Source organism: Globicephala melas, chromosome 9 (genome assembly GCF_963455315.2).
Source record: "Globicephala melas chromosome 9, mGloMel1.2, whole genome shotgun sequence".
Taxonomy (NCBI): domain Eukaryota; kingdom Metazoa; phylum Chordata; class Mammalia; order Artiodactyla; family Delphinidae; genus Globicephala; species Globicephala melas.
Window position 1 is genome coordinate 52,172,486 of NC_083322.1, and position 25,396 is coordinate 52,197,881.

Here is a 25,396-nt window from a genome sequence, read left to right on the forward strand (position 1 = left end):
GTAAAGAGAAGGCTCTCCTCTTGCGCACCTCCTCCACCGCGCCCTCCCGTCATCCCGCCCGCCTCGGCACAGTGCAAAGTTGGCCCAGAGACCGGGTGGAGGGACCAGGGGGCCAGGGCGGCTGATGGCGGGATGCTGGGGCTTCGCGTCCCGCAGCCCGGAGAGCCTCCAGCCGCCGCAGCCGCCGCAGCAGCCGCAGCAGCTGTCACCTCCACGCCGAGCCACGGGCGTGCCCCTCGCCTCCCGGGTGGCTCCGAGCCGTCGCGCTAACAGCTCCCACTCACAAGTCTCCGCGTCCCCAGTTCTCAGCTCTCACCCCAGCCTGCCCCGTCGCCTGCCCCGCCCCCCTCCCCGCCACTGCAGAGGGGGGCAGCGATCTGGCGCTCCGAGGACCCCCAGCCACTCTCCCGGCACAGGCTGCTGCTGCTGATTCGCGGCACCGCAGGGCCGCGGACGCTCGGGCCAGACGCTGGGCGCCCGCGCCTGAGCATCCCCTGCGCGCGCACTGGGTGAGAAGGCGGGGGCGGGAGGGAAAGAGAGGAGGACTTGCTGATTCCCTAGCGGACCCAGGAAGTTGTCCTTAAAATTATATATATCGCCGTCCGCGGCTGAGCAGCCACCTGGCCAGAGCAGCATGTGGACTGGCTCGTCGGGTCACCTAAGTGCTCTGTGGCTGCCGCTGCCGCCGCTGTCAGAGCAGCTGCTGCCGGCAGCAGGAGCCCGGCGCTGGGCGAGGAGCGGGGACGCGCGGCTGCAGCGTCCCCTGCTTACTGCTGGCCGCTTCTTCTCCGGAGGTGGCAGTCACTGTTGCTGCTGAAAAACCAGCCCACATTTCCACGGCTGGTCGCCTGGTGAGGAGTTGAGACTCTACACCTACCGCCCGGAACCCACATGGCTTGTTACCTGGTCATCAGTTCGAGACATCTCAGCAATGGGCACTACCGGGGCATTAAAGGAGTCTTCAGAGGGCCCCTCTGCAAGAACGGATCTCCCTCTCTGGTAACCTGCGCGCACACACACACACACACACACACACGTTCAAAATCAATATAAACAGAAAGAGATATTGTCCTGGCACAATGAGGGGGTGATGGATAAGCTACCTTGCCCGTAGGTATATTGTGTCTGTTTAGACAGTTTATTGACAGACTGTTACACAGTGAGGGGTGTGTGTTTACATGTGTATTTTCAACACAGTCATTAGCATCTATAGTGCTAGGTATGCAAATATTTACTGAATGCATTTAAGTGCAGGCTTGTGAAGGTAGCTCCTGTGTGCTGTGTCAAGTTATGAATCTGCTGATTTGGTCAGTATAGAAAGTTTTAGTGGCACTTTATAACCATACTTCATGAAGTCATCAGTTGGGATTAGTTTAATAATGCTGCATTTACTTTATAAGAAAATAAACTCTAAACATTTTGCATCAGGGTCCGGGCAAAAGGAAAAGTGTTGGATCCCGATAGGATGAAATCTAATGCTTCACTATGTAGGTTCTTCAGGGAAAGCCAAAGAGTTCTTTGTGAAAATATGAATTAGACAGTTTTTTGTACTATATACAGATGTATTCATGTGCAAATTTGAGTGACTGCTATTTAACTTAGTAAACTATTCAATTTAGTTTACTATTTGATGTATTTTTTGTTAAATGATTTTGACCAGAATCTATGACTTCAGTATATTGTCAGTTCATCCCTTAGTACATACTATAAATCATTTTTTTTTAAAGGATTCAAATGTGTTTCAAGAAAAAAAAGTCATGATTTATTTTTTAAAGTTTTGGATTTTTAGTAAGTGACTAAGGGTCTAAACTTAAAGAACGATTTTTCTAGTGTAAGGTGAAAACTAGTACTTTAAGTTTTGTATGATATAAAGAGGGAAAATTGAAGGTGTCTGATTTTTATTTATTCATTTTTCGGTTCTCTCCATCATGGTTTAATGTTTCACCGGCATGAATTATTCAAAACTGCAATATATTATAAAAACCTGTGATTAAGGGCTATATGTGATTTGCATGAAAAATCTGAAATCAGAAAGTGCAGGTACCCAGAGATATCACTAGGACTCCTAATTGTGAAAAACTATTGCCTCACATGCTTTCATGTACTGTACAAAGTAGGTCATTGCAAACCCCCTGCAACTATTTAGTATTGAATTAAAAGTGTAAGATGGAATATACTGTTTATATGGGCATTTACAATTAAATTCACAGGGTTAGAAGCGTCTTGAAGGGTTTTAGATGCATAAAGCCCACATTCAATCTTTCTGAGCAGCTGGTCTGAATCTTTCCTATTTTTAAAGATTCTCAGGATCAGAATTTCCGCAGTCTCAGCAAACCACCTTAATGTTTAACAACCCATGCTGTCAGAATCTTCCTTAGAGCAGTCTTAAATTCTTCAAATTTTTCTTTAAGCTCATTTCATCTCGAAACCCGAGAATGTTCCATCTTTCTCATAGATTATTTTTCCACCCTTTGATAAGCTCTGTGGCTGTCTTCCCAGACCCTCTCTGGTTGTGGAAATGTGAATTGGGTAGTACATTACAGGGTATGTGCCTTAATCATTCACAGTGTAAAGGGAGAATTACTTCATAGTTCTTACATTGTTTGGTTTCATTTAAGTTAGTTAGAACGTGGTGTTAATCTTCCAAAATCTATAGGGTTTGCAGAGGGAATTTCTGTCACAAGGTCAAAAGGTGTCCTGCCTCCCTCCCACCCCGCACCCCTGCCGCCCCATTATGCTCCTTCATCTCCCAGGGGCCTGAGTGACCCCATAGGGACTGGACATATGAATGTGGATGTAAGAAGACAGCCCATAACCCACATGGCCCTGCTGGCTGACCAGAGGCTCACACCCACAGGACGCTATTCTTATTCATTATTGGGCTGGTTTTCACTAAAATACTGATTCGTTTACTTTTACCTAGGTTCCACACTTTGATTCACTGGGCTGTTCTCTCCAATGTTTACACATTTGACTGTACTTAAATTACATTTGCATCATTTTAAAATATCTGAATTAGTCTGCGTAGGTATTTCCTAAACCTGATTTATTTTGTCTTCTTTTACATTTTGCTATGGAATTCGAATGACTTTTTCAAGGTTTGAAAAGTTTCTCACATGAGATGAGCAGTATGTGAAAATTGATGTTCATTCATTCTCTGTCACGGGCAGGTTGTTAAGTCAGAAATGCATTCACATTGCATAACATTTAGTCTTTCTCCTTAAATTGAAATAGGTCGCTATCTTCTGGACCGTAGACCCTTGAGAATTTAAGTAATAGTTCCCTGGTCCAGATGAGTTTATATTTGCCTTCTTCATTAATGAGTTGCAAAGCATAAAACTGAAAGCTGGTTATACATCATTTTCTTTTAATATTCAGAAATACACCCCCCCCCAAGTTACTTTCAGGTTAACATAAGTTTATTGATGTTTTTTAATCAGTACAAATATTAAACTCACAGATCCATAGTATACAGTCATTTATTTTTTATTAAACTATATATCTACTCTGACAGTAATTTTTTTCCAGACTTAGTTCCCAGAATGGCCTCAGATTGACCTCTATGTCAATGACTTAGTTATTTCCAGTCACTGAAACTCAGTTTATCTGGGATTATGGATTGGGGTATGACTCACTGATTTAACTCATTTTCACTAAATTCTACAATGATCTCAACTTTGGTTCTTACTTTTTCAATCTGAGTGTTCTGCCTATTTTAATCCATACTTTTCTGCTTTAGTAGAGCTGTTTAAAAGTAGCGCATAACACAGTTATTGAATAAGACTATTTTGTAACTTTCTTATAGAATGGAGAAAAACCACACTTCTTTTTTCCTATAATGAGTTTCTTCTTTGGTAGTTCTGATATAAATACACCTGGGTCATATGAATTTAACATGTCAGTGTCTTATAATTCTTCAGGTATATATTTAAAGCAATTGTATAATTTGTCATGTTCAAATCACGTCTGTAGAATCTGAACACGTGATATTAAACTAACAGTAAAAAAGGCAATGATTATATTTATATACACTTTTATTTCAAAGAATTTCATTTAGAAAACATTGAATCATTATATGGAACTCTTGTAGTAAATACTCAATGGGATACTTGAGAAATAAATAAAGCATTGTTTTCCCAAACAGTTTTCACAGATCAGTGAACTGAAAATCCTAGAGTGAAATGCAGTTCCTATCTTCAAAGTGAAAACATGCAAATGTCTTATCTGTTACATCTCTCTTCTTTTTGGTGACTTGGTATGAAAAAAATAGCTTATTGCTTTTCATCCTAATTAGGATGTGAATAATTGATTTGAGTTAGTTTATGTTACTTTAAATCCAGGGATAGATTAAAGAAAAGTGACAGAGAGTATTGCATAGTGCTTATTGGTAAGTCTTCAATTTTAGAAAGTAAATTTATACCCTCCCACATTTTAGGATATTTATCCCCCACCATATTCCAAATCTATAATATGAATGAATGATGACTTTAAAAATCATACACACATGCGCGCGTATTTACACGTAGATAGAGATGTAGATACACACATTGTTACCAGTGCTCAAGTATAGGAAGTTACCTATATATTACGTTATAATCTTTACTGTCAGATATGTTAAAGGTAAAACTTACAATCCAGGAACTTAAAAGTTCTTTTACCACCATGTTTGAATTCAAATAAACAAGTAATATCCTCTTGTAGTGTCAAAAATATATTTGAATAGATTCTTAGTTATCTTAAGTAATGTAAAATATCATCTCAAATTTAGAGACAAGTGTGGTTTGTTATAGTTTATTTAATCTGTGTGTGGTCAGTATTAAGACTGTCATTCAGGATATGTAGTGATTAAATGTTAATGATAATCATTCTTTTATATTTTTTCTGTGGTACATGGTTAGCTTATTAGAGTGATACTTCTTAAGAAGTGCTTATTCCTGGGAACACTATAGATAGACACCAGGAATATCTGTTTCTGGGAATGTCTGTTGTCTTCCTCTGAAATATTTGATGTGAAGGAAATTCTTGGGATTTTCATCTCAGCAACAGATCAGGGTCCTTGGATGTTGTTGTTTACTTGTTATTTTGTTTTGTTTAGTGATCTTATTCTAAGTTATATATCTGACTAAATTACCTAATTGAAGGAGGTGGCATACAAACAAACAGGCATTTTAAATGGACTAAAAGATTCTATAAAGTTCTCTTTTAAAAATTATCAGTGTATATGTATAACTGAAAGAAGTTCTAGAAAAGATTAATTACCTTGAGGATGTATCTATTCAGAGAATCCCTTATGAGGAAATGAGTGCAGTTACAACCTTGCTCTTTTTTCTAATGCCTGTAATAATTGCATGTATTTCACTTATGCTTAATAAGTACATGTTAAACACATCCAAAAATGCTCTCAAACTGATGCACTTTTCATGTACCAAATATGATTATGAAGATATGCTCTCCCGTAGAGAAGGCACCTGCCTCCTCTTCTTTAATTCATGAATACATATACTGCCTTTTATGTTGAAACTTTCAGATGTTTTCAGTAAAGAAGACTCAGTTACAATTCTTACAATGCATGTTTTCTTTATGTCAAGTATTGTATTAAGCAGTCTCCTGTCCTCTAGTTGCCTCTTCAACCCATTTCTTCTCTCCCCCAGCTAACTGATTTCGGAAACTTGTAGTTGGCATTATGCTTTCCAAAATAAGTCTCAACTTTCTAGGACTTAATTTATGTTTCTGTAACTTCAGAAGGTTTTCATGATAAGAAGAGTCCAGTAAGTATTTGAGTGCTATAATGTGTGACTTTATTAGCTCATACTACATTTATTTCACAATTAAAATTTGACGAGTCAGTCTCTTGATTTGTTTCTTTTAGACTTACAATTAAGATAAACTGTATTTTAGGTTTCTGCCCTATATTTTGGAAACAAAATAAAATGTATTTTCATCATGTGTAGGCTAAACGGGGATGGTATTTAGCATAGAACTTAATCATTTGTAGTTTTTTTTAAAAATTAGCCTTAGTTGTAACTGTGAAATCTTTGTTATATAATGTATATGCACTAAGATACATACTTTCCATGTGTTAAATATTAATAGGGTTTGAGATGTCAGTAGGATTAAGGCTGTACTGGGAGCAAAGATCAAGAAGAGTAATATATATTTTGAATAACTTTATGAAGTGCATTTCAGTATGAATTTGGTTTGTCAAAATACACATTGGCAGAATAATTCTTTAGTACATATGTACATATTTTGTAGAAAATAATTTGAATCAAAATTGAAATAAAAATGCTACTTTGTTTGAAAATGTCTTTTGGTTTTAACAAATATAGTGTTCCAGGTAATTCCTATAAAATGACAGGTGGCAGCCTTTTGTAGACAGATTTTGTAAATCAGGCTTACTTAGTGGATAAGGTCTAGAGAGAGAAATTAAATATTTGATATGTTCTCATGCAGTGTAGAGTTATGATGATAATAGGAATATATAAATCACCGAGTTCCAGAGTCTCTCTTGCATTGGAAATACTTATTGGACGTGAAAAGAAACTGTGGAAAGATGAATTACTCCATAGTTAGACAGCATTCTCAGTTGTAACTAAGACATTGTTAGCTTATTGAAGACAAAAAATGCAAAGGAATATTATACAGTATTTAAAATGGAAAGGGATTTTAAAAATATTCACTAATGATCCTACTTTTCCCGAAATGGACCCCTGATAACATGCATTGAACTAAATGCTTCTTTCATTCAAATTTGATACCTAAAATTTAAATGTTAGCTTCTAAAAAACTGACAGTGTAATTTTCCTTCACATATAAAGAAAGCTATAGAGCTAACTATCTTTCCTTTCTTCTTTGGCTGTTGGGAAACCCAGAGACAAATGTGTGCTTCACACGTGATGGGGATTGACGTTGGCCTTCAAAACAGCATGATGTCCTCACCCCTACTCATCTCCTATTCCCGGTCTAACTCTTATTTTAATTTTATTTTCCATGACTTTCATTCTTTTAAATTTATATTTATTGTTTTAACGTATAAAGTTTATTTTAGATGACTTAGGTCTGCTGCGAAAGCAAGCAGGCTATAAATAAATAATAAAATATAGACCCTCCAACTCTAGGGATGCTGCTCAGGATTTTAGACTGGACAGTCTTGAGCGTGATTCCCGGAGAGGATGCATTTTGTTCATTTGTAGCAAATATAATTAGGGCTGCCAATTTTTTGCTTTGAGAATTGGCAGATTCCTTTTGGCAAGTTTGCTTTCACTTTTGTGTGGGTGTAAGAGGCAGAACATAGTTTATTTTGAAACGCGTACTGCCAATTTATTTTGTTTTTCTAAACAGTCTTTTCCCTCCCCGTTATTCTTCTTGCCATTGATCCTTATTCCTTTCATTAGCATGGTCACTGTTTTTTTCCAGCATCTTTTTTGGTTCCTGTATAAATGATGGCATATACTTCGAACTCCAGAGGCACAGGCCCCTGCAAATGGTGAGAGACACCCCGTTCTGTCTGCTGCCCCACCCAAGCCTGCAGGTTCCTTCTCTGTCCACCATCCACACGTAACATTCATCTCTAGCTCAGAATTTAGAGCTTCCCCCATATCTCCATTCAGAACCCACCTCCTACCAGTGTTCTTCCCCTGCCCTCTTTCTCACAGCTATTACACAGCACTTCATTTGTCTCGTGTTACCTCCCAGCAACAGAAAAATACCGTCAATTTCCCCCCACATGTGTCCTTTTCAGATCTCCATTTTGCTATGAATAATTATATTCCCTAACATGTTCCTTGGCAAGCAAAGGTGATATGCATTTCCTCTTTGTGAATGATATAAATACCAGATTCTAAAGAGAAGATAACTATTGAACGCCTTATTGAATGACGGAGGGGATGGAGGAGGCTCACTGAAATCTGACCCTCCCTGTTGATTTGCTTCATCTAAATGTGAAGTCAAGAGACAAAGAGGTGTCCATACTACGTATTTTCTTAGTATCTGAACATGTTCATAGTCCTTGGGTGATATCTAAGAGTCTTCATGATCTAGCCCCCACCTACCTCTTCAGCTTTAACTCTTTTCTCCCACCTGATCCTATGGTCCAGCCATACTGAGCTACTCAAAGCTCTTGACTGTGATGGGTGTTTATAGACCTTTATGTCATTGCCTATGCTGTTCTGTCTGCTACAAATCCTCTTTTTGCCATCATTTTTTGGGACATATCTTATATATTCTTTCAGACTTAATTAAAGAGTTGGGTCCTCATGTGAGTCTACACGAAGTTCCCTTGTCTCGTGGGTCAGGTGCTTCTTTTTCAGGCTCTAGTCACATCCATTGCTTGCCTTGATAATCACTGAATTGTGTTTGTTTATTGGTCTCCATTTTGCCATGAGATGTGAGATCCTTGGGGTTGTGTTTGCCATTGTCCTTAGATCCCCAGAGCTAAGCACAGCTTCTGGTTTATTATTGATTTCAATAGAAAACAAAAGGATTTCAATAGAAATTTAACTGGTATAAATATGTTCCCTTTGTTCCTGCTGGTAGCTCCAAGAAGAAAACTTTTCCTTAGAGAATTTTTTTCCCAAGTAGTTAGTCAGAATCTTTTAGAATGCAAACTGTTCTACTGGATTAAGTGGCCACTGTTTTCATGGTGATCCTTCTTACTTTCAATTCTACCAAGATCCTGTGGTCAGTTGCCTCAAGTATAATTTAATACTTCCTATTATTCCCAGTTGCAGAGTGCTTTATTCCGTGTAACCGTTTCTGAACATCTTTTGTTAAAGGCCACAAGAGGCTGAAGATTGGCTATATATAAATGGATGAAATTCATACCTGAGTTAGTCAAGCCATATTTTTCATTGGCACATATTTAGTAGCTTATGTGAAACGAATTACAAGTTAGGAACTTGACCATTCCCTTCCTATTTAGGAGTGTGTCGTAAGGAGGAAAAATAGTGGTTCACACACCATTTCTCCTTTTCTCACTCTCATTTTTCTTTCTTTTGAAAAAGAGACAATAATTTCCTGATCACTGGCCACTGTATCCCTTGAGAAAGCACCATCCTGGAGCAGCTACAGGGTGGTTATTGCATAATTGCCAACCCTCTCCAACTTATCAGTCACACACTTTCCAGCAAGGTTTTGCTAGTACTTTTTTTGTCTTGGATTAGTCAGGATATGGTCACTGTTCACAAAAGAAGCTTGAACTTCTTCTGAACAATGAACTTTAGCTAAAATATCCAGCCATCTCCAGTGGACATACAGAAAGATAGTAATAGTCTCTAGAGTGGAGAGAATCAGGTCTTTTGTATGGTCAGTTTCTTTTGCTACAGTTGTTAACAAATATTTGACTTCTTTGTCTTATTTAGTGGATATAAACATTGAAAGGACTCTTAGCAATCTGGTTTAGCCTCCCCCTGTATATATTTTAATATAGCACTATGATAGCAGAATAATGACTTCCCAAAAATGTCCACATTATAATCCTCAACACCCTTGACTCTGTTAACTTACATAGCAAAAGGGACTGTACAAATGTGACTAAATTAAGACATTGAGAAGGTTTTCCTGGATTATGCAGGTGAGCTCAGTGGAATCACAAGGACCTTTATAAGAGGGAGGCAGAAGTGTTAGAGCCAGAGAGAGAGAGCTTTGAGATGCTGTGCTGCTGGCTTTTGAAGATAAAGGAAGGGGCCACAAGCCAAGGAATGCTTACGACCTCTTGAAGCTAGAAAAGGCAAGTAAATCGATTTTCCCATAGAGCCTCCAGAAAAATCACAGCCGTGCTAACACCTTGATTTTAGCTTAGTAAGACTTCTGACTTAATGGACTATAAGATAATAAATTTGTTGTCTTTTAAGCCAGAAAGTTTGTGGTAATTTGTCAGAGAAGCCATAGGAAACGAACACAACTACTCTTAACATGGGTGAACATTTCCAGTGGTAGGGGACCTCTCTGCTCACCAACGTGATTGATCCTCTAGTGAGACTAGTATAATTAATGCTATGTCTCCTCTGCCCTCCCCAAATGTCTCTGCCTCCTTCCATTCACTCACTGGTCCTCAGCATGCCCTTTGGAAGCAAAAGGATAGATCTACAACCTCTTCAGTGTTAACATCCTTTCAACTATTCAGAGAGAGTTAGTGATTTTTCATTAAAGGACTGAAAAATTTGTGAGAACTAACTAACCTTCTTCCATGTACATCACTTGCTTTATTTTCTTATATATTAATTGAACTTTGTACAACTCAAAATGCTTGATTACACTTTTTAATGTGATAGATGTTTTGAAGTACAATATACTGATGTTTCTTACATTCTTGAAACGTGGTAAACTCAATAAAATATTTTCATATATTTAGACAAATATCATCCACACTTTCAAATCATGTCTACTTTTTCCAGATAGTTCCCTTTTACACTGTATACATCATTTATACAGAAGATAAACTTAAGAACACAAAACCAGATCATTTTAAAGGCACATTTTAATGCTATCTTTCTTAGTTTGTTTAGTCTTTGATTTAGATATCTGAACATTTCCTAGGGGGCAAAAAAAGCTAGTTATAAATAAAAAGTGATGGGATGAGTTGAAATTATAATTTCATGAAATCTTCACCATTTTCTATTCTAGACATAGTGGTATCTAAATGGAAAGTTATTTTTTAACTTTTGTACTGAAGTATAATATAATATATAAATTGTCACAAATCATAAGTGTACAGCTTTTTAATGCCTCAGATGTAGTATAGAATATTACAACTTCCTGGTAGCCCCAGGCATGCCCCTTACCAAGCACCACCCAACCCAAAGGCAACTATTGTCCTAACGCCAGATCATAAACTGCCTTTTTTTTTAAAAATGATATTAAAAAGGATGTAGTAAAAAACATATGTACTTGCAGCTCAACTGACACCAAGGCCCTCTTTTTGGGTGGGGATAGGTAACTAGACAATGTTTCATCTGCTTACTGTCCTACTTCACTTTGACTGACCACAGCTAACTTAACTAGTTGAAACAAATGAACAAAAGAAGATAATTACATTTATGTCCCTTTTACTTTCCTGTTCATGATGATGATATACTTTTTCTTTATGATCTAGTGTTCTTGAACCAGGCTTCTTATTACTTGACTTCAACAAATCCATAGTCAGCTAAAATTGGATCATTTTTGTTTTTCACAGCATGTAATAAAATCGGAATTTCTTGTAATTATTTCCCCTGTTGTAAAATCACCATTTCTTTTGTAACTTTAAATAAGAATGCTTTATAAATATATAATTATCTCCCAAAAAAAGAATACTGATTTGGTAAGTATGAATGGATTTATGCTAATACAGCACAGGGATTATATCCAAGGTGACATTTGTGAAGTATTTCATTATCTTTCCCTTAATTGTACATGTTGAAATGCAAAGATCTGACCATCATGTAGATTTCGATATCTCTTGAGAGTCGTTAGGAATGGCTCTGTTGAGTTTTCGTTATTCGAGGGGAGATGTGAATTATGTATTTAGTGGAAAAATAGTAAATGATTAAAAGAAAGAAACCTCTAGCTTGGAACTCTCATAAAAAATGAAAGTTATGTGCAAATGATGTGTAAACTTTATTGCAAAAGTTGTTAAAATTTCACACGCACGCACAAAGGTAAAATACAAGTTTGTGTTACTATGGAAACAGGATTATTGCCAAGGAGATTATAGATAAAACCCAAACAATGCTTATATTAATCAATCCTAAATTAAATGAATTTAAATATGTTTAAAGAACTGATCGTGTATTTTCAATCAAATGTAATGCTCGTCTTCCAATATCCATATGCTACATGGTATGAGTTCAAGAGTTCTGCATTATGTTGCTGGAAGAAGTTTTAGTGACGATCACTGATGATGCTTTCTTATGATTATAGAAGGAAGATTTGTGAAATTACATTATAAAGGAAAAGTAATAAACTGCAGTACATTTTCCTTTATGTGTTCCTTCCAACAGTGTCACTTTGCTGTAAATTTTTTTAAAAAATCACACTCAGTTCCGTCCTTTGTGATCATCAGAATAGACTCCACCCCTGAAAGTGATAGAGAAAATCAGTTTTCCACAAGGAACAGAATAGGTGAGAACACATAACTGGAGAAAAATTATAATTGGCATAAACATATTCATAGGGAGTGGTCTTACGTGGACTTATATAGTGTATAAGCATCACTTAATCTGCAGATCCTAGAATTAGATCCAGTAGACAGTAACTGGAATACAACTTCTGATCTACTTGTGTGACAAAAATTTGGGAACATAAAGTTTTAAATTCTTCATTAAGTCATGAATATAAGACTAGTTCTAAGGTTCAGTTTCTGACTGTGATGAGCACTGGGTGTGATGAAGTATGGAAGGACCTTCAACCTCACGGTTTCTTACCCGTCTGTTTGGAAACAAGTCACTAATGTTTGACCAGTGGTTTTCATGTTTCTGTAGTTGTTGTTTTATTTTTCCATGTATTCTTTGTTCAAAGGAGATCTTAGGAGCTAGGTAAAAGGCTCCTAAAGGTGGGGGAGAGAAGCTCTTGGATAGTGAAAGCCTCCTCCTTTTCCTCTGTATCTGGGCAAGAATGCTGGGCAGGGAAGACACATCTGGGCATAAGCCCTGTAGCTTTTTGATTTGAATACCACTTAGATGGACCATGAAGGGTAAGTATCCGCTGTTTCCAAAACATAATTAAAATGCATATATCTTATGCAGAGTAACTCAATTAACTATTTGACACATTGCCAGTTAATTCCATCACTAGACATTGATTAGATATTACTTTCACTCTAAGTTTGCAGTTTTTAAGGTGACTTTGGGATTTCAGAACACCTTCGTGAATAAGCTCGAGGAAGCTCAAGTTTTTTCCTGAGCTGAGTCCCTGAGGAGACTTTAGAGTTGATGGGAAATAGCCAATGTGTGGGACAGAAATCTAGATAGAGGAGCCTGGTCTGGGAGAAGCCTAAGATTTCTAGAATTGAAAACAGAAGAACATTTCAATTGAGGAGTCAAAGTCATTCATTCACTTATTCATCCAATCATATTTAACAAGTATTGTAAGGGTCTGCTATTTGCCCAACCCTTATTGGCCATGTAGCAAAACTGAAAGATAAATCACACTATGGGAAAAGAAGATATATTTTTCATGCACCAAATACTCCTGGGAAGTAGTTCTACCTACCAACTTTGGTAAGTGACCAAACTCCTTTGGATAAAGCAGAAGAAAGAAGGTGGGGGGGAGCATCTGAAATGGATGAGCAGAGAATGTGGTTCAGTTGGCCCATGGCACTGAGCACTTAGGTCAGAGTTTAAAAGTAATTTTGACCTAGACAATTCTAAACTTTTATCTCTAGGCTTTATCATTTTGTCCTTTTGTTTTGTTTTCCTTTGGATCTTAGTAAAATTTTCTTTTTTTTAAACTTCAGCTGACCAAGGAAATGACAGCAATTGAAGTCAGGGTTCCTGTGATCCTGCTGACATTATTGTGGGATGTAGCCTACAAGGCCAGCACTGAAAGTCTAATCAGCTGAGGGATGAAGGGATGTGGTAGACATAGTCCCTAGAAGAGAGAAAGCATCAGAGCACTAGACAGGGCTTCATGTGGTGGTGTGAGGGCCTGAGTGCCTCCCTTTCCCTTGAGGTTCTGTATGTGGGGGAGGCATGGTTGGCCACCCCCATAGAGAAGGTCCTGTCTCTATTCTTTGGAGAATCTTCTGTTCTTAGTGGCCGATGCCAGACGTTTCAATTTAGATGCTGCTAACTGCAAATATACATAAGAAACATCTCTTCATCCTGCTACTGATTTAGTCTTTGATGTGAATAAAGAACCTGGAAAAGATTCTTCTCATAACCTAATACCTCAGGTGTTAGGTCCCTAAAAGAAAAAGAAGGAGACCACCGAGGAAATGAAAGCATAGGAAGGGAGCAGTGAAGATGAGTCTTACTTCAAAGTTCAGCTTTGGAAGGGCTTTAGGGGCTCCTAGAGAGTGGAGATCACCAAGAGGAAGGCCCCAAGAGAACAAGGAGGACCTAAAGGGCCCTGGTTGGAAGAGGTCTATGCTATCCTGCTTGGAAGATATACACACCTGTCACCCCGGGTTCCCAGTGGAAAATTCTCAGGGCAGTTATAGCTCTGCCTTGAAGCTGATGGAGTTCAGATCCTAAGTTTTCACAAATGATTTGGGGCCCTTACTACATGTTGGGCACTGTCCAAGGTGCTGATGATAGTGAGGTAAACACAATCGACATGGTTGGTATCTCTCCCAGTGGAGACTACAGACAGAGAATGAAGATAGGCAGTAAACAGATGTTTATTTCACAATACCCCTAGTTATAAATATACAAGTTCTTCTGAAGAAAAAGTAACTGATTCTAAAGAGGGATAACCCTCCTAGTGCTAGGACCATGGAAAAATTCCCAGAGTAAATGATGGCTAATTTGAGACATGAAGAATGAATAGGAATTATCCTGACACAGAGCCTTGAGGCAGGACCCAGAGAAAGACTCCCAGGCCTGGGATTTGCGTGTGGGCTGAGGGACTGAGGGGGTACAAGACAAGGCAGGACTGGCAGGTAAGGGTCAACCACGTCTGCTCCTGTAGGCTATGTAACAACGAAATAAGGAAACCATCTCAGGTAGAAATATGGCTTTTAATCTTAGTACAGAAGTAAACAGTCTGTGGTCCTGGCATGAGTACTTCTAATTACTTCCTGTGGGTTGTGTGAGATAGGAGGAAACCATGGCTTTTTCTGCTATTGTTACAAACAAAAATCAGAAATGATTTATAAACAAGAAAATAAGAGTACTGGAGTTGAATCATCATTAATCTTAGTTTCCTGTGTAAGTCCATTAAAACTAGGCTGTATAGGGCTTCCCTGGTGGCGCAGTGGTTAAGAGTCCGCCTGCCGATGCAGGGGACACGGGTTCGTGCCCCGGTCCGGGAAGATCCCACATGCCGCGGAGTGGCTGGGCCCGTGAGCCATGGCCGCTGAGCCTGCGCGTCCGGAGCCTGTGCTCCACAACGGGAGAGGCCACAACAGTGAGAGGCCCGCGTACCGCAAAAACAAACAAACAAACAAAAAAAACCCCTAGGCTGTATAAAGAGAGAAGAATTGAGAATTAACTTTATAGATCTGCACACAAGAATGATACTATGATTTAAGTTTCACTCAAAATACTCCTCTTTGATGTTTTAGGGTAACCGGGGGTGGTCTGGCCGAATGAGGGTTTTCTTGCTTTAAGGGTAGATAACATTTGTATCCAGAAAGCAAAAGAAAATGGAGGGGTTTTAGAATGTTTTGAATCAATTATAAAAACTCATTTTGTCTTTGTTAGGAAAATTTTCTCAGAAGGTATTAGACACCATTAATATAATAACATTGAAGACCCAAGGTAATAGTAACTTCTTTAGATGAGGTACCTCTCTGGATCTCTGAAATGCCACTAAAAATGTATCCCTTCTAGTGTTGTATGGTGACAAAGGTTGCATGTTTTTATATCAAAAATTTAAAATAAAAAAACCATGATGTGAGGAGGGCTTTACGGTGCCGTCTATCTACATACTTTCCCTTGTTTTATGCATTTACTCCTCCACCCCTACACTTTTAAGGTGAGAGCATGGATATTTTCCCTTCATATATTAAGTATAGAGAAGTGGTTAAGCATATAGATTTGAGTTGGACTGAACTGGTTTGACCTCTGACTCCAGCTCTAACTAGTTGTATGACTACTTCAGTACTAAGAGCTACAGCTTGTTCATTGGTGATGCTACTCGCCTTACGGGGCCATTGGAAGATGTGCGTGAGCAAATGGATGCTAAGTGCTTAGCAGATTTTCTGGTGCATAGTAAGCGTGAAATGAAGACAGTCGATGGTTCCTCCTGGAGCACGTGGATTGTTCTGTTACTCCTGCAGCACGTGGATTGTTCTGTTACAAACAGGTTTCCTTGACCCCTTAAAGTGTTCTAAGCACCTACTGCAAACTTAGCACTTGTATCAAATTGTTGAAACTGTTGCTGCTTTGGATGGTACTTTAAGATGGCTCTTTACCGTAGTTGTGTTTTCTTGGAGGACAAGTATAGGCGTGGGGGCCGATTAGCTTTCTGTTTAACGCAACACTTGCAAAAAGAAACCCCGGGTTTTCACAACTTTCACAATGAAAATGCTCACTGTGCCCTACTTTCCTGATACACCTTTAATTCAAGACAAGGATACATTTGAAGTGGCTTTTCCATTTGTCCTGTTTTTGTCAAAGCGAATTGAGTTAAGCAGATAAATTGTTTTTATGATCTTGCTGCCATGTGGAAGGAATTTTTCTCTTCCTTTCCATACAGATAGATATTTAATCTAAAACTACTAACTTTGTGATGATAAGTATTCACCCTCTTACCGTGTTTAAATATCTTTATTTCACTGCCTTTGAAAATTCTAGGGAACCAATCATGTATTTTTCTCTCCCCAATAACAACCTGCTTTAATAGTAAAATATTTGAAGTGAGGACATACTAGGTAACTGAGGATTGTATATGTTACACCTATGTTCACATTATGAGCAAATATTAAGGTCCATGTGTAGGTATAAACTTTTGTGCACATACATTCTGCTCGGAAAATATTCAGTCATTTTGTTTCATTTGCCACTTTATGATGCAAAAAAGCATTTGTATCTGTCTAGTCAGGATAACAGAACCATTCTCAGCTTTTCAAACAGAGGGAAGCAATGCAAGGAATTGTTTACAAATGTGTTGAAAAGGCTGAGGGAGAGAAAAGGGGAAGATGCTATTACCCAGAGGTTAATAACTGCAGGAAATCGCTGCGGCCTCTAGGGTTGGAGGAGCAAAGGAGAAAGTGGTACCTAAACCCTACAAGCCTTACTCTGGTGGTGATGCTGCTTCTGCCACCACCTCACCACTGCTCTGCAGTCATCCAACAGCTTGCAGTCCCACTGGGGCTGGTGGATTTGTTGCCTGAGTGGCTGGTGCCTACAACTGGAGGCTGCTGGCACCACTGTGCTGCTACTGCAGAGGCCAGCAGTTGTCTGGTGCTGCCGCCACCAGTACCAGAACCCGTGAGCGCTAAGTGCCAAGGTGGCTGGACAAGCCGAAGAAGGAAAATCACGGCTTTCTTTCTTTTTCCTCACTTCCACTCTGACACCAGTCTTCCCATTGGCAGACCTAACCAGAAACCAGCTGGCAAGGAGCTCTGGGATGCACAGTTTATGGGTTCCAGTCCCCAAGGAGAGAGGAATGATGAGGATAGAACTGATTGCCAACAGAGAAATACCGAGCACTGCAGTTACACCACTTTCTTCAAGATTGCAGAAAGTAAGAGGGAGAGGCATTAAATAATAGAGGAAATTATGTTTTATCTGTTATATAGAAATCCGAAGGATATTTATGTTCAGCCTAGACCTTATGGATATTAGGTTCCTATTGCTGCTGTAACAAATTACCACAAACTTAGTGGCTTCAAACAACACAAATTTATTATTATTCAGGTCTGTAGGTCAGAATTCCCAAAGAGGTCTTGCTGGGCTAAAATCAAGGTGTAGGTAGGGCTGCTTTCTTTCAGGAGGATTTAAAGGACAGCCCATTTCTTTGTCTCTTCCAGCTTCTAGAATTTGCCTATGTTCGTTGGCTCATGGCTTCGCATCTCTATGTTCAAAGCCAGCAAGTTCTCCTGCTGCCATCTCTCTGATTCTCTGTAGCTGGAAAAAAACTCTGTACTTTAAAGGACTTATGGGATTAGATTGGGCCCACTTGGATAATTCAGGCCCCTCTCCTCATCTCAAGGTCCTTAGTTTTAATCACATCTGCAAAGTCCCTTTTGACATGTAAGACAGTATTCACAGCTTCTGAGAATTAGATCGTGGGCATCTATGGGGAACATTATTCTGTTTACAACAACTCAGAATTTTGGATTCATAGGCATCTGTGGTTATTCACTCTTTATTATCTCCCATAGACATCTCAAACACATAATATCCAAAACTAAATTAACCTTCCACCAAGTGCATGCTTTCTTAGTTAGGGACATCATCTTCATTTAACGGTGTAGGCTTGAATCTTGAGACTATTTTTCTTTAATTCCTCATCAGATTGGTAAATCTGCTCATTTTAACTCCTAAATATTTCTCCAATCTACCCCTTCCCTCCAACTTTCCTACCACTCCTACCTTCTTGAATGCAAGCATTTTCCATTTTCCTGAAAATAAAATGATCCTTGATTAACTGTATGGCATTTATGCTAGCTGGTGGAGCTACCCCACGTTGTCTGCTCCAATGGAGTTTACAGCCTAGAATGGAAACACACACGTTAAGCAAATAAACCTGTATTATATATGTTCTAGAAGAGGACCTTTCTCATTTTTCTGATTATGATTCATTTTTCAAAAATTTTCTGAATATTCTAGAGAAAGGCCATCAAGTTGGCTGATTTAAATTCAATCAATAGTAAGTACTCTTGGTATATGTATGTTGCTTCCCCTGATTCTGGAGGATAGAGAGGGAAAATAAGACTGCTAAATTACATATCATATATGGCAACTTAGTTACTTGTAGTAAACTCAAGCGAGAATGGCCTTAAGAGCTCATCTTCATCTGTTGTTGTTTAAATGGGGTTAAACTAATGATCTGAGGCCTCTACACTGGACTTAAAGAATCACAATGCCTTGGGTGGGGCCTGGATGTGCAGTTTAAATAAGCAGCCCACGAGTTTGTTGTACACATTAACATTGTAGAATTATTGAACCAATGTGAACTTACCAATACTCCTTGGATTTACTTGGATTTAGAACTTCAGAGGCCAGAGCTGAGGAGGGTTTTATGACTTGCTCACTCTCGTTTCTTCACTGGTAATTCCTATGGGAATCCCCTGTGATGCTTGCTTGGAGTTCAGAAACCTGTCAAATGCCCAGTTCACAATGGTAGTAACAGGTAGGGAGCACTTATTCTACATCAGACATACTGTGCCCAAACAAGCCTTTCACACATTGTCTCATTTAATTCTTAAAACAATCTTAAGATGGAGGCACTATTCCATCTGCTGCTGAGGGGCAGAGAGCTGTGGTTGGACCCAGGACCTTCGGAAGCCAAAGCTCAGGTATGAAACCACTTGACTGAGAATTGATTATTCTCTCTCTATGCCCCCATGACAATTTTCACTTTCATTTATTACAACAGAATGGCATTTTAATTGTCCACTCACATACTTGTTTCTCTTTCGTTGAGTCTCCTGGCAGTAGGACCTGTCTCTTCTTTATCCAGGTAAATGACAGCACCTGGATGCTACAGAGTCCGGGGCTTAGTAGGCATTCAGTGAAACTCTTATCTCCTTGGTCATTCTTTTACACATTCATTCAATCTTAGTTGATTAGAATGGGTCTAAATGAAAATATTAACTGAAAAGTAAAATTCGAGTATCTATACATATGACAAATTTAAATAAAAATTTGACAAAATATTCAGTTGTACAGCAATGTGTAGGTATAATTAACAAATGTTCGGATTTTAGTAAGGAACTAATGGTGCAAACTCTTGTAATTGGCAATTACACAAAACTATAAAGCACTTTCCAGGAGCCCAAAGACACTAATAATGTGTAATAATTAAAAAGTGAGGCACTTTTCCGAAATTTTATCTCACATAAATTGCAAATAACATTATAATTTTTCAAGGTGAAAACCCCAAATTATCTCTGTCCATAGGAGAAAATTAAAATGTGTATATTGCTTCCATTATTGTTATGTACTTTTTCTTGCTTTGTCATATACTAATTTTGCTCATAGGTATGAATATTAAACATCAATTTATGTATGTCAGGTGACAAGGCACAGTGGGGTTATTACCTTTTTCCTTCGGGTACATATGATTAAGCAGCAAATTTTTTATTAGAAACATATAATGGAAACAAAAACCCATAAAACCAACATAAGTCCATCTTCATCTTTTTAGAATTTGAGCTTTTTAAAATAATAATTAAAAAATTCCTTCATAAATATATTAAGCCACTTAATTACAATGGTGGGTGATTTTTTAAATGTTCACATTATTATTGAAGAATATAAATTGGGTATTCACAACACACATTAATAAAAGTTAATTAACTGATCAGGGTCCAATTGTCAGAGTTGGTATTTGAACATCTATCAAAGGGTAGCTCAGATTCTTCCCGCGGATATTAAGAGCAGCAGCGAAAGCCTGCTGGAGCACTTACTCTGTGCTTACCCTGCTAGGAGATTTTCTGGAATATCTCTAGACTACTGGATCCTTGCTGTGGAAGCATTATGTATCAACAGCTTGACTAATTGGCCCAACATTCTTGAGGTCTCCCAAAGCTGTTGGTCAGAATTCAGACCATCTCATGCCCTTGTCACAAAGCTTACTGTCATAACTGCATTATGGAAACGGCAAACTTTCAGAGCACACTCTGAACTCTGATGAATTCAACAAACACTTATTGAGTTGCTGGTTATTTTCATGTGTATTTTATCTCATTGAATATTTGGGTGCTCATTCAATTTATAGGTGAGCAAACAGAGGCCCAGAGAGGTTAAATAACTTTCTCCAGGTCACAGTCAGCCAGCAGAACATAGGAGATTTGAACATGAATCTTCTAATGTGAAACTGAGAACTCTTTGCACTGTGTGAGTAGGTTGCTTTGACAAATATTTGTCAGGCTGATAAGGAATTAATTGCTTCAAGAGGGAAAAAGATACCCACCCCTGCCAAACCACTTTAACTGACTTAAGCAAAGGAGAAGAAATTATTGGAAGGAGTCAGGTGTAGAAAATGCCACCAGGCCTCAGCCAGGGCTGGGAAATAGAATCAGGAGCTGAAGTGATTCTGTCTCTCCACTATTCCCAGGCAACTCATGTCTGCTTCTCACTTCAGCTTCATCATTTGCTGCCTTATATATGGGCTTTCTCTGCTCCCGGTAGATAGTACTAATCCAGGCTGTATGCTGTGTGTGTGCACGTAATAGAGCAGAAAGAGAGAGATTAGGAGGAAGGGAGGGTGACAGGGTCACACAGTTGTGACCCACATGCAGAGCTTCTCAGATGGGAGTCAGAGTAGGGGTGAGGGAGGACATAATTGGTAGAGAAATGATCTGCATTATTTATACAAAGACTTTCTTGTACTACACTGTTAAACTTTGATAGTTAAATCCCTGGTTCTCACACTTGATTGGGAGCAGATTTATGAATCTTAATTGGTTTCTCTAGTTTGGGTTTATATATATATATATATATATACACACTGATCTCTCTTGTCATCTATCTACCTATCTATCTACCCATGTCTTTAATTATATTCCAAAAATGCACATAATTCTATTTATGCAAGCATTTTATTCCTATTAATCAACTGAGAGCTTCATTAAAGAGATATTTTGGTGTCTCTTAAAAATACAAAAGGGAAAACATTGTCTTATTGTCATTCATAAACTAATTACTTGTGCTTATACAACTGTCATTTGGTTAATATTAGCAAGAAGAACCAGGTAGAGCCAGAGATAAGAAATGGCACTTCTGTTAGTAGAACACGCCGACCTTAAGCTGTGGGTTTCCAGCTCCTCTGACGTAATAAAATACTCTGAGTAAACATCTTTAGCAACAGACATGGGTGAGTGGTCCTCCTAAGAATTATCCCCAAAGCAGTTTTTATGGACAAGAGAACTCTTGAGGAAAACATCACACTCTTCTTAACTTAATATTATATGAAAGCCCTAAACTCACTTTCTAAAATCTTCTGCTACTTATACAAGGTCAAAAGTGAAAACGTCAAACCTATAATTACCTTCCTCTGTATGTGGTGAAAGGAATACAGGAACTGCTGAAATTATCCCTTTATAAAAATCATCTTTCTAAAAAAAGTAAATATTGAGTACATTCTTGGATGACGTCCTGGTTTTTAACCAGGACGTTGGATGTTTTTTAAACATCCAAGGTAAGAACTTTCTTTGTTTCTTACAGATCATCACTGAGCTGTTCACTCTTCAAAATTCAACTCAATAATCATGTGGCTAATATGTCAAAGTTTAAAAAACTTCATGTTGTTTGTGCTTTGTAAGACCGTAGAAAGTAATAGTTTGTGGATTTGGGGACATATTCTGTACCAAGAATAAGGCAGTAGAGCTGTAGTCTTGATTTCACCAGAAGGAATAAGATAGGTGTGGACAATGTCTAGTTCTTACTTTATTATCAATCAGTACTGTGCTTTGTTAAGTCCCTACTTGCTCATTTTCCTTACTGAGGAACTAGGCTGGAACAGATAATATCTAAAGCTCCTTCTAGTTCTAGTATTCATGTGCTTTCTTTTTTTTCTAATTAAAAAAAAATTTAGGGGGTTTTCTCTGATTTTTTTAAATTGAAATATAGCTGATTTACAATGTTATGTTAGTTTCAGGTGTACATCAAAGTAATTCAGTTATACACACATATATATTTATTCATATTCTTTTTCCTTACAGGTTATTACAAATTACTGAGTATAGTTCCCTGTGCTATACAGTAGGTCCTTGTTGGTTATCTATTTTATATATAGTAGTCATGTGCTTTCTTAACCTATAGTATATTAAAGAGATAATAGTCATGCTTCTTAACAAACAGTAAATTTTTTTGGCGGGGCGGGTAACGTCGTGTGGCTTGTGCGATCTCAGCTCCCAGACCAGGGATTGAACCCAGGCCACAGCAGTGAAAGCCCAGAATCCTAACCACTAGGCTACCAGGGAACTCTCAACACAGTAAATTTTTAAGAGGTGCTGATCATTGTTGAAGGTAGGTGATGGGTATATGGGTTTGTTTTACTATTCTCTTTACTTTTGTGAAGGAAACTTTTTAGAGAGACAGAGAAAGAGGACCATAGCTGTAGAAATTGGTAGCAATAATGAGGAAGTGCTGCAAGGAGTAGATGAAACATCTGCATCCTAAAAATCATGGTATGTTAGTTTATTTTCATGAGTCACCTGAACATGAAATGTGATAGAAGTAATAGGATGTAGTTGGAAGCAGAAATAGGGAAATTGGAAAACCTTGCAAGTCCCCTTGAGTCATTTCCGTTGAAATGCTTTATCATTTTGTTGTGAATGCCATATGAGGTGTACTTAGAGTCAAGTTTAATGAATATACATTACAGAGATAAATGGTTCATGAATTCACCATCATTTTGGATTATGCATTATTCCTCTTTAAAATCATTAGTTTGGAAAATTGAGATTTGATTGTAATTTGCAATTTCCTAGCACGCCCTGACTGGACAAAAAAGGAAGCAATTTGGAAAAGGGCCAGATTTCAGAGCAAAATTTACAGATGCAAAGTGCTTGATCCATAAAGTAGATAAAACACGTAATCTGCAATCAACTGTAAAGTTTGACAATGGAAATTGTTGAACCCAAGTTCATGTGCCCAATGCACAGTGAGGCCAAACAAGCTGAAATGTCTGAGTTTGGAGCAAAGTTTATTAGTCAAGGAGGTGCCAATCTGGAAGATGGGAGACCTAGACTCATCTCAAATCCATCTTGCTGGCTGGCCAGGGTGTAAGATTTTTAAAGGAAAAAGGGGAAGAGTGGTCTCTGTGATCAGATTTCGGATAAGATCTCAGTGCAGACTTTTTGGTGCAACCTTATGACTTCCTTTGGCCCCAGGGGTCATGATTATTCTATATGTTCCTAGTCTGGTCTGGTGATTCTTTAACTTTCCTCTAGGAGAGAGCAGAAACAGTAGATGAGGCATTTTATTATTAGTTTAGGGCCTATGTAATGGTTCAAGAGTTTCAGTTCTCAGTTGACCCTTCCTGTGTTATCTATTTTTAAGTCTGCTTGGGGCCAGTTGGTTGAAGCCACAGGGCGTTACCTTAACAGTTTGGGTCATAAATCAAGGTATTGGCTTAAGCTAACATCATGGAAAAGATTATGTGGGGCTTGCTTTTCTTTTGTTTCTGCATTCCCTCACTTAACTGTTTGAATCCGATCTTTGGAACTCAGGGAAGGTCTATGAGACTAAAGCCTTTTTCTATAAACAGAAAGGCATATGTACATGAGAGTGTCTCTTAGGGTCCTGCTCGGTTTCAATCCCCCCTTTTCTTTGATACTTATCAATTTTGAGGGGAGCAGGTGTGGGACAAGAAAGGGAATAGGGGTTAATCATAAACTCGGCAGGGGAATTCGATTTTAGGGGGCAACTCAGTTTCAGAAATACGATAGAATAACCCAAAGTTTGAGCTGTAACATCAGAGCACACACATATTCTGAAGTCACTTTCTGGGCTTCCCTGGTGGTGCAGTGGTTAAGAATCTGCCTGCCAATGCAGGGGATACGAGTTTGAGCCCTGGTCCCGGAAGATCCCACATGCCGCAGAGCAACTAAGCCCACGCACCAAAACTGCGGAGCCTGCGCTCTAGAGCCCATGCTGCACAGCAAGAGACGCCACTGCAACGAGAAGCCCACACACCACAAACGAAGAGTAGCCCCTGCTCGCCGCATCTAGAGAAAGCCCGCACGCAATAATGAAGACCCAACGCAGCCAAAAATAAATGAAAATAAACAAGTAAATAAAAAAGTACTTTAGCAAAAAAGAAAATATTAAAAAAAGTACTTTAGCAGTAGTTTTAAAAAAAATAGTCACTTTCTGTGCAGCTAGGTTTCTTCTAGAGATTAATGCAATTATTTATGTAACCCAGATGTTTATTGAGCAAACTTTCTTTTCCAGAACTTTACAAACAGTCACTTGAGGACCTTTACGGTATAAGACCATATCTTTGCCATTTGAAACTGGGTAGAGCTCTTTTCCTCTTGGGCCATGATTGGATATTTAATCTCACATAAGAGGACAGATTCCTTCCTTGAAACCAGAATAAACCAGTGGTCTTCCTTTTAATAAAAATTTTAGAGTTTTAAAAGGGAATTTTACTTGACCCTGCAAATTCACTAACAACTCAGCACCCAAGCTTTTAAAAATGTTGTGTGTACTTGGTCTATTTTCTCACCCAACACTCACTGCTCAGCCTGCTGCATCCTGCTTTTGCCTCCACTACTCTATGTAAGTCGCTCCAAGTCACCAAAGACCTCCTTGTCATAAAATATACTTTTTAGTCCTTGTCTGACTTGACTTTGAGACAGCAGTTGATGCTGATGAGTACTTTCTTCTTTAGCAAATGTTCTTTTCCATGACACTACCCTCTTCTTTGGTCTGCTTCTGGACAATTTAACTAAGGACATCTTAGAATTCTTTGTGGGTCCATGTTCTGCCCTTTGCATTCCCCAGGGTTTTAAAGTAGGCTCTCTTCCCTTCCACTCCATATACTTGTGCCAGGTGATAGCATTACTCTTGAATGCTATCGTTGTCTAGGGTGATTTTCAAGTCACCATCTCTATGCCAGACCTATATTCTGAGCT

General features: G+C 38.6%; 1 protein-coding gene across 1 annotated transcript in view; it reads left to right on the top strand.

Annotated features, from left to right (window-relative positions):
- Positions 1 to 735: 735 nt before the first annotated feature.
- The window catches only part of ZNF804B (zinc finger protein 804B), a 505,156-nt gene continuing 480,495 nt past the window's right edge, over positions 736 to 25,396 (top strand). The window contains exon 1 of the mRNA XM_030857352.2: positions 736 to 999. Coding sequence (XP_030713212.2) covers positions 892 to 999 — 108 coding nt within the window. The 5' untranslated portion in view covers positions 736 to 891. The remainder of the gene's footprint in view (positions 1,000 to 25,396) is intronic.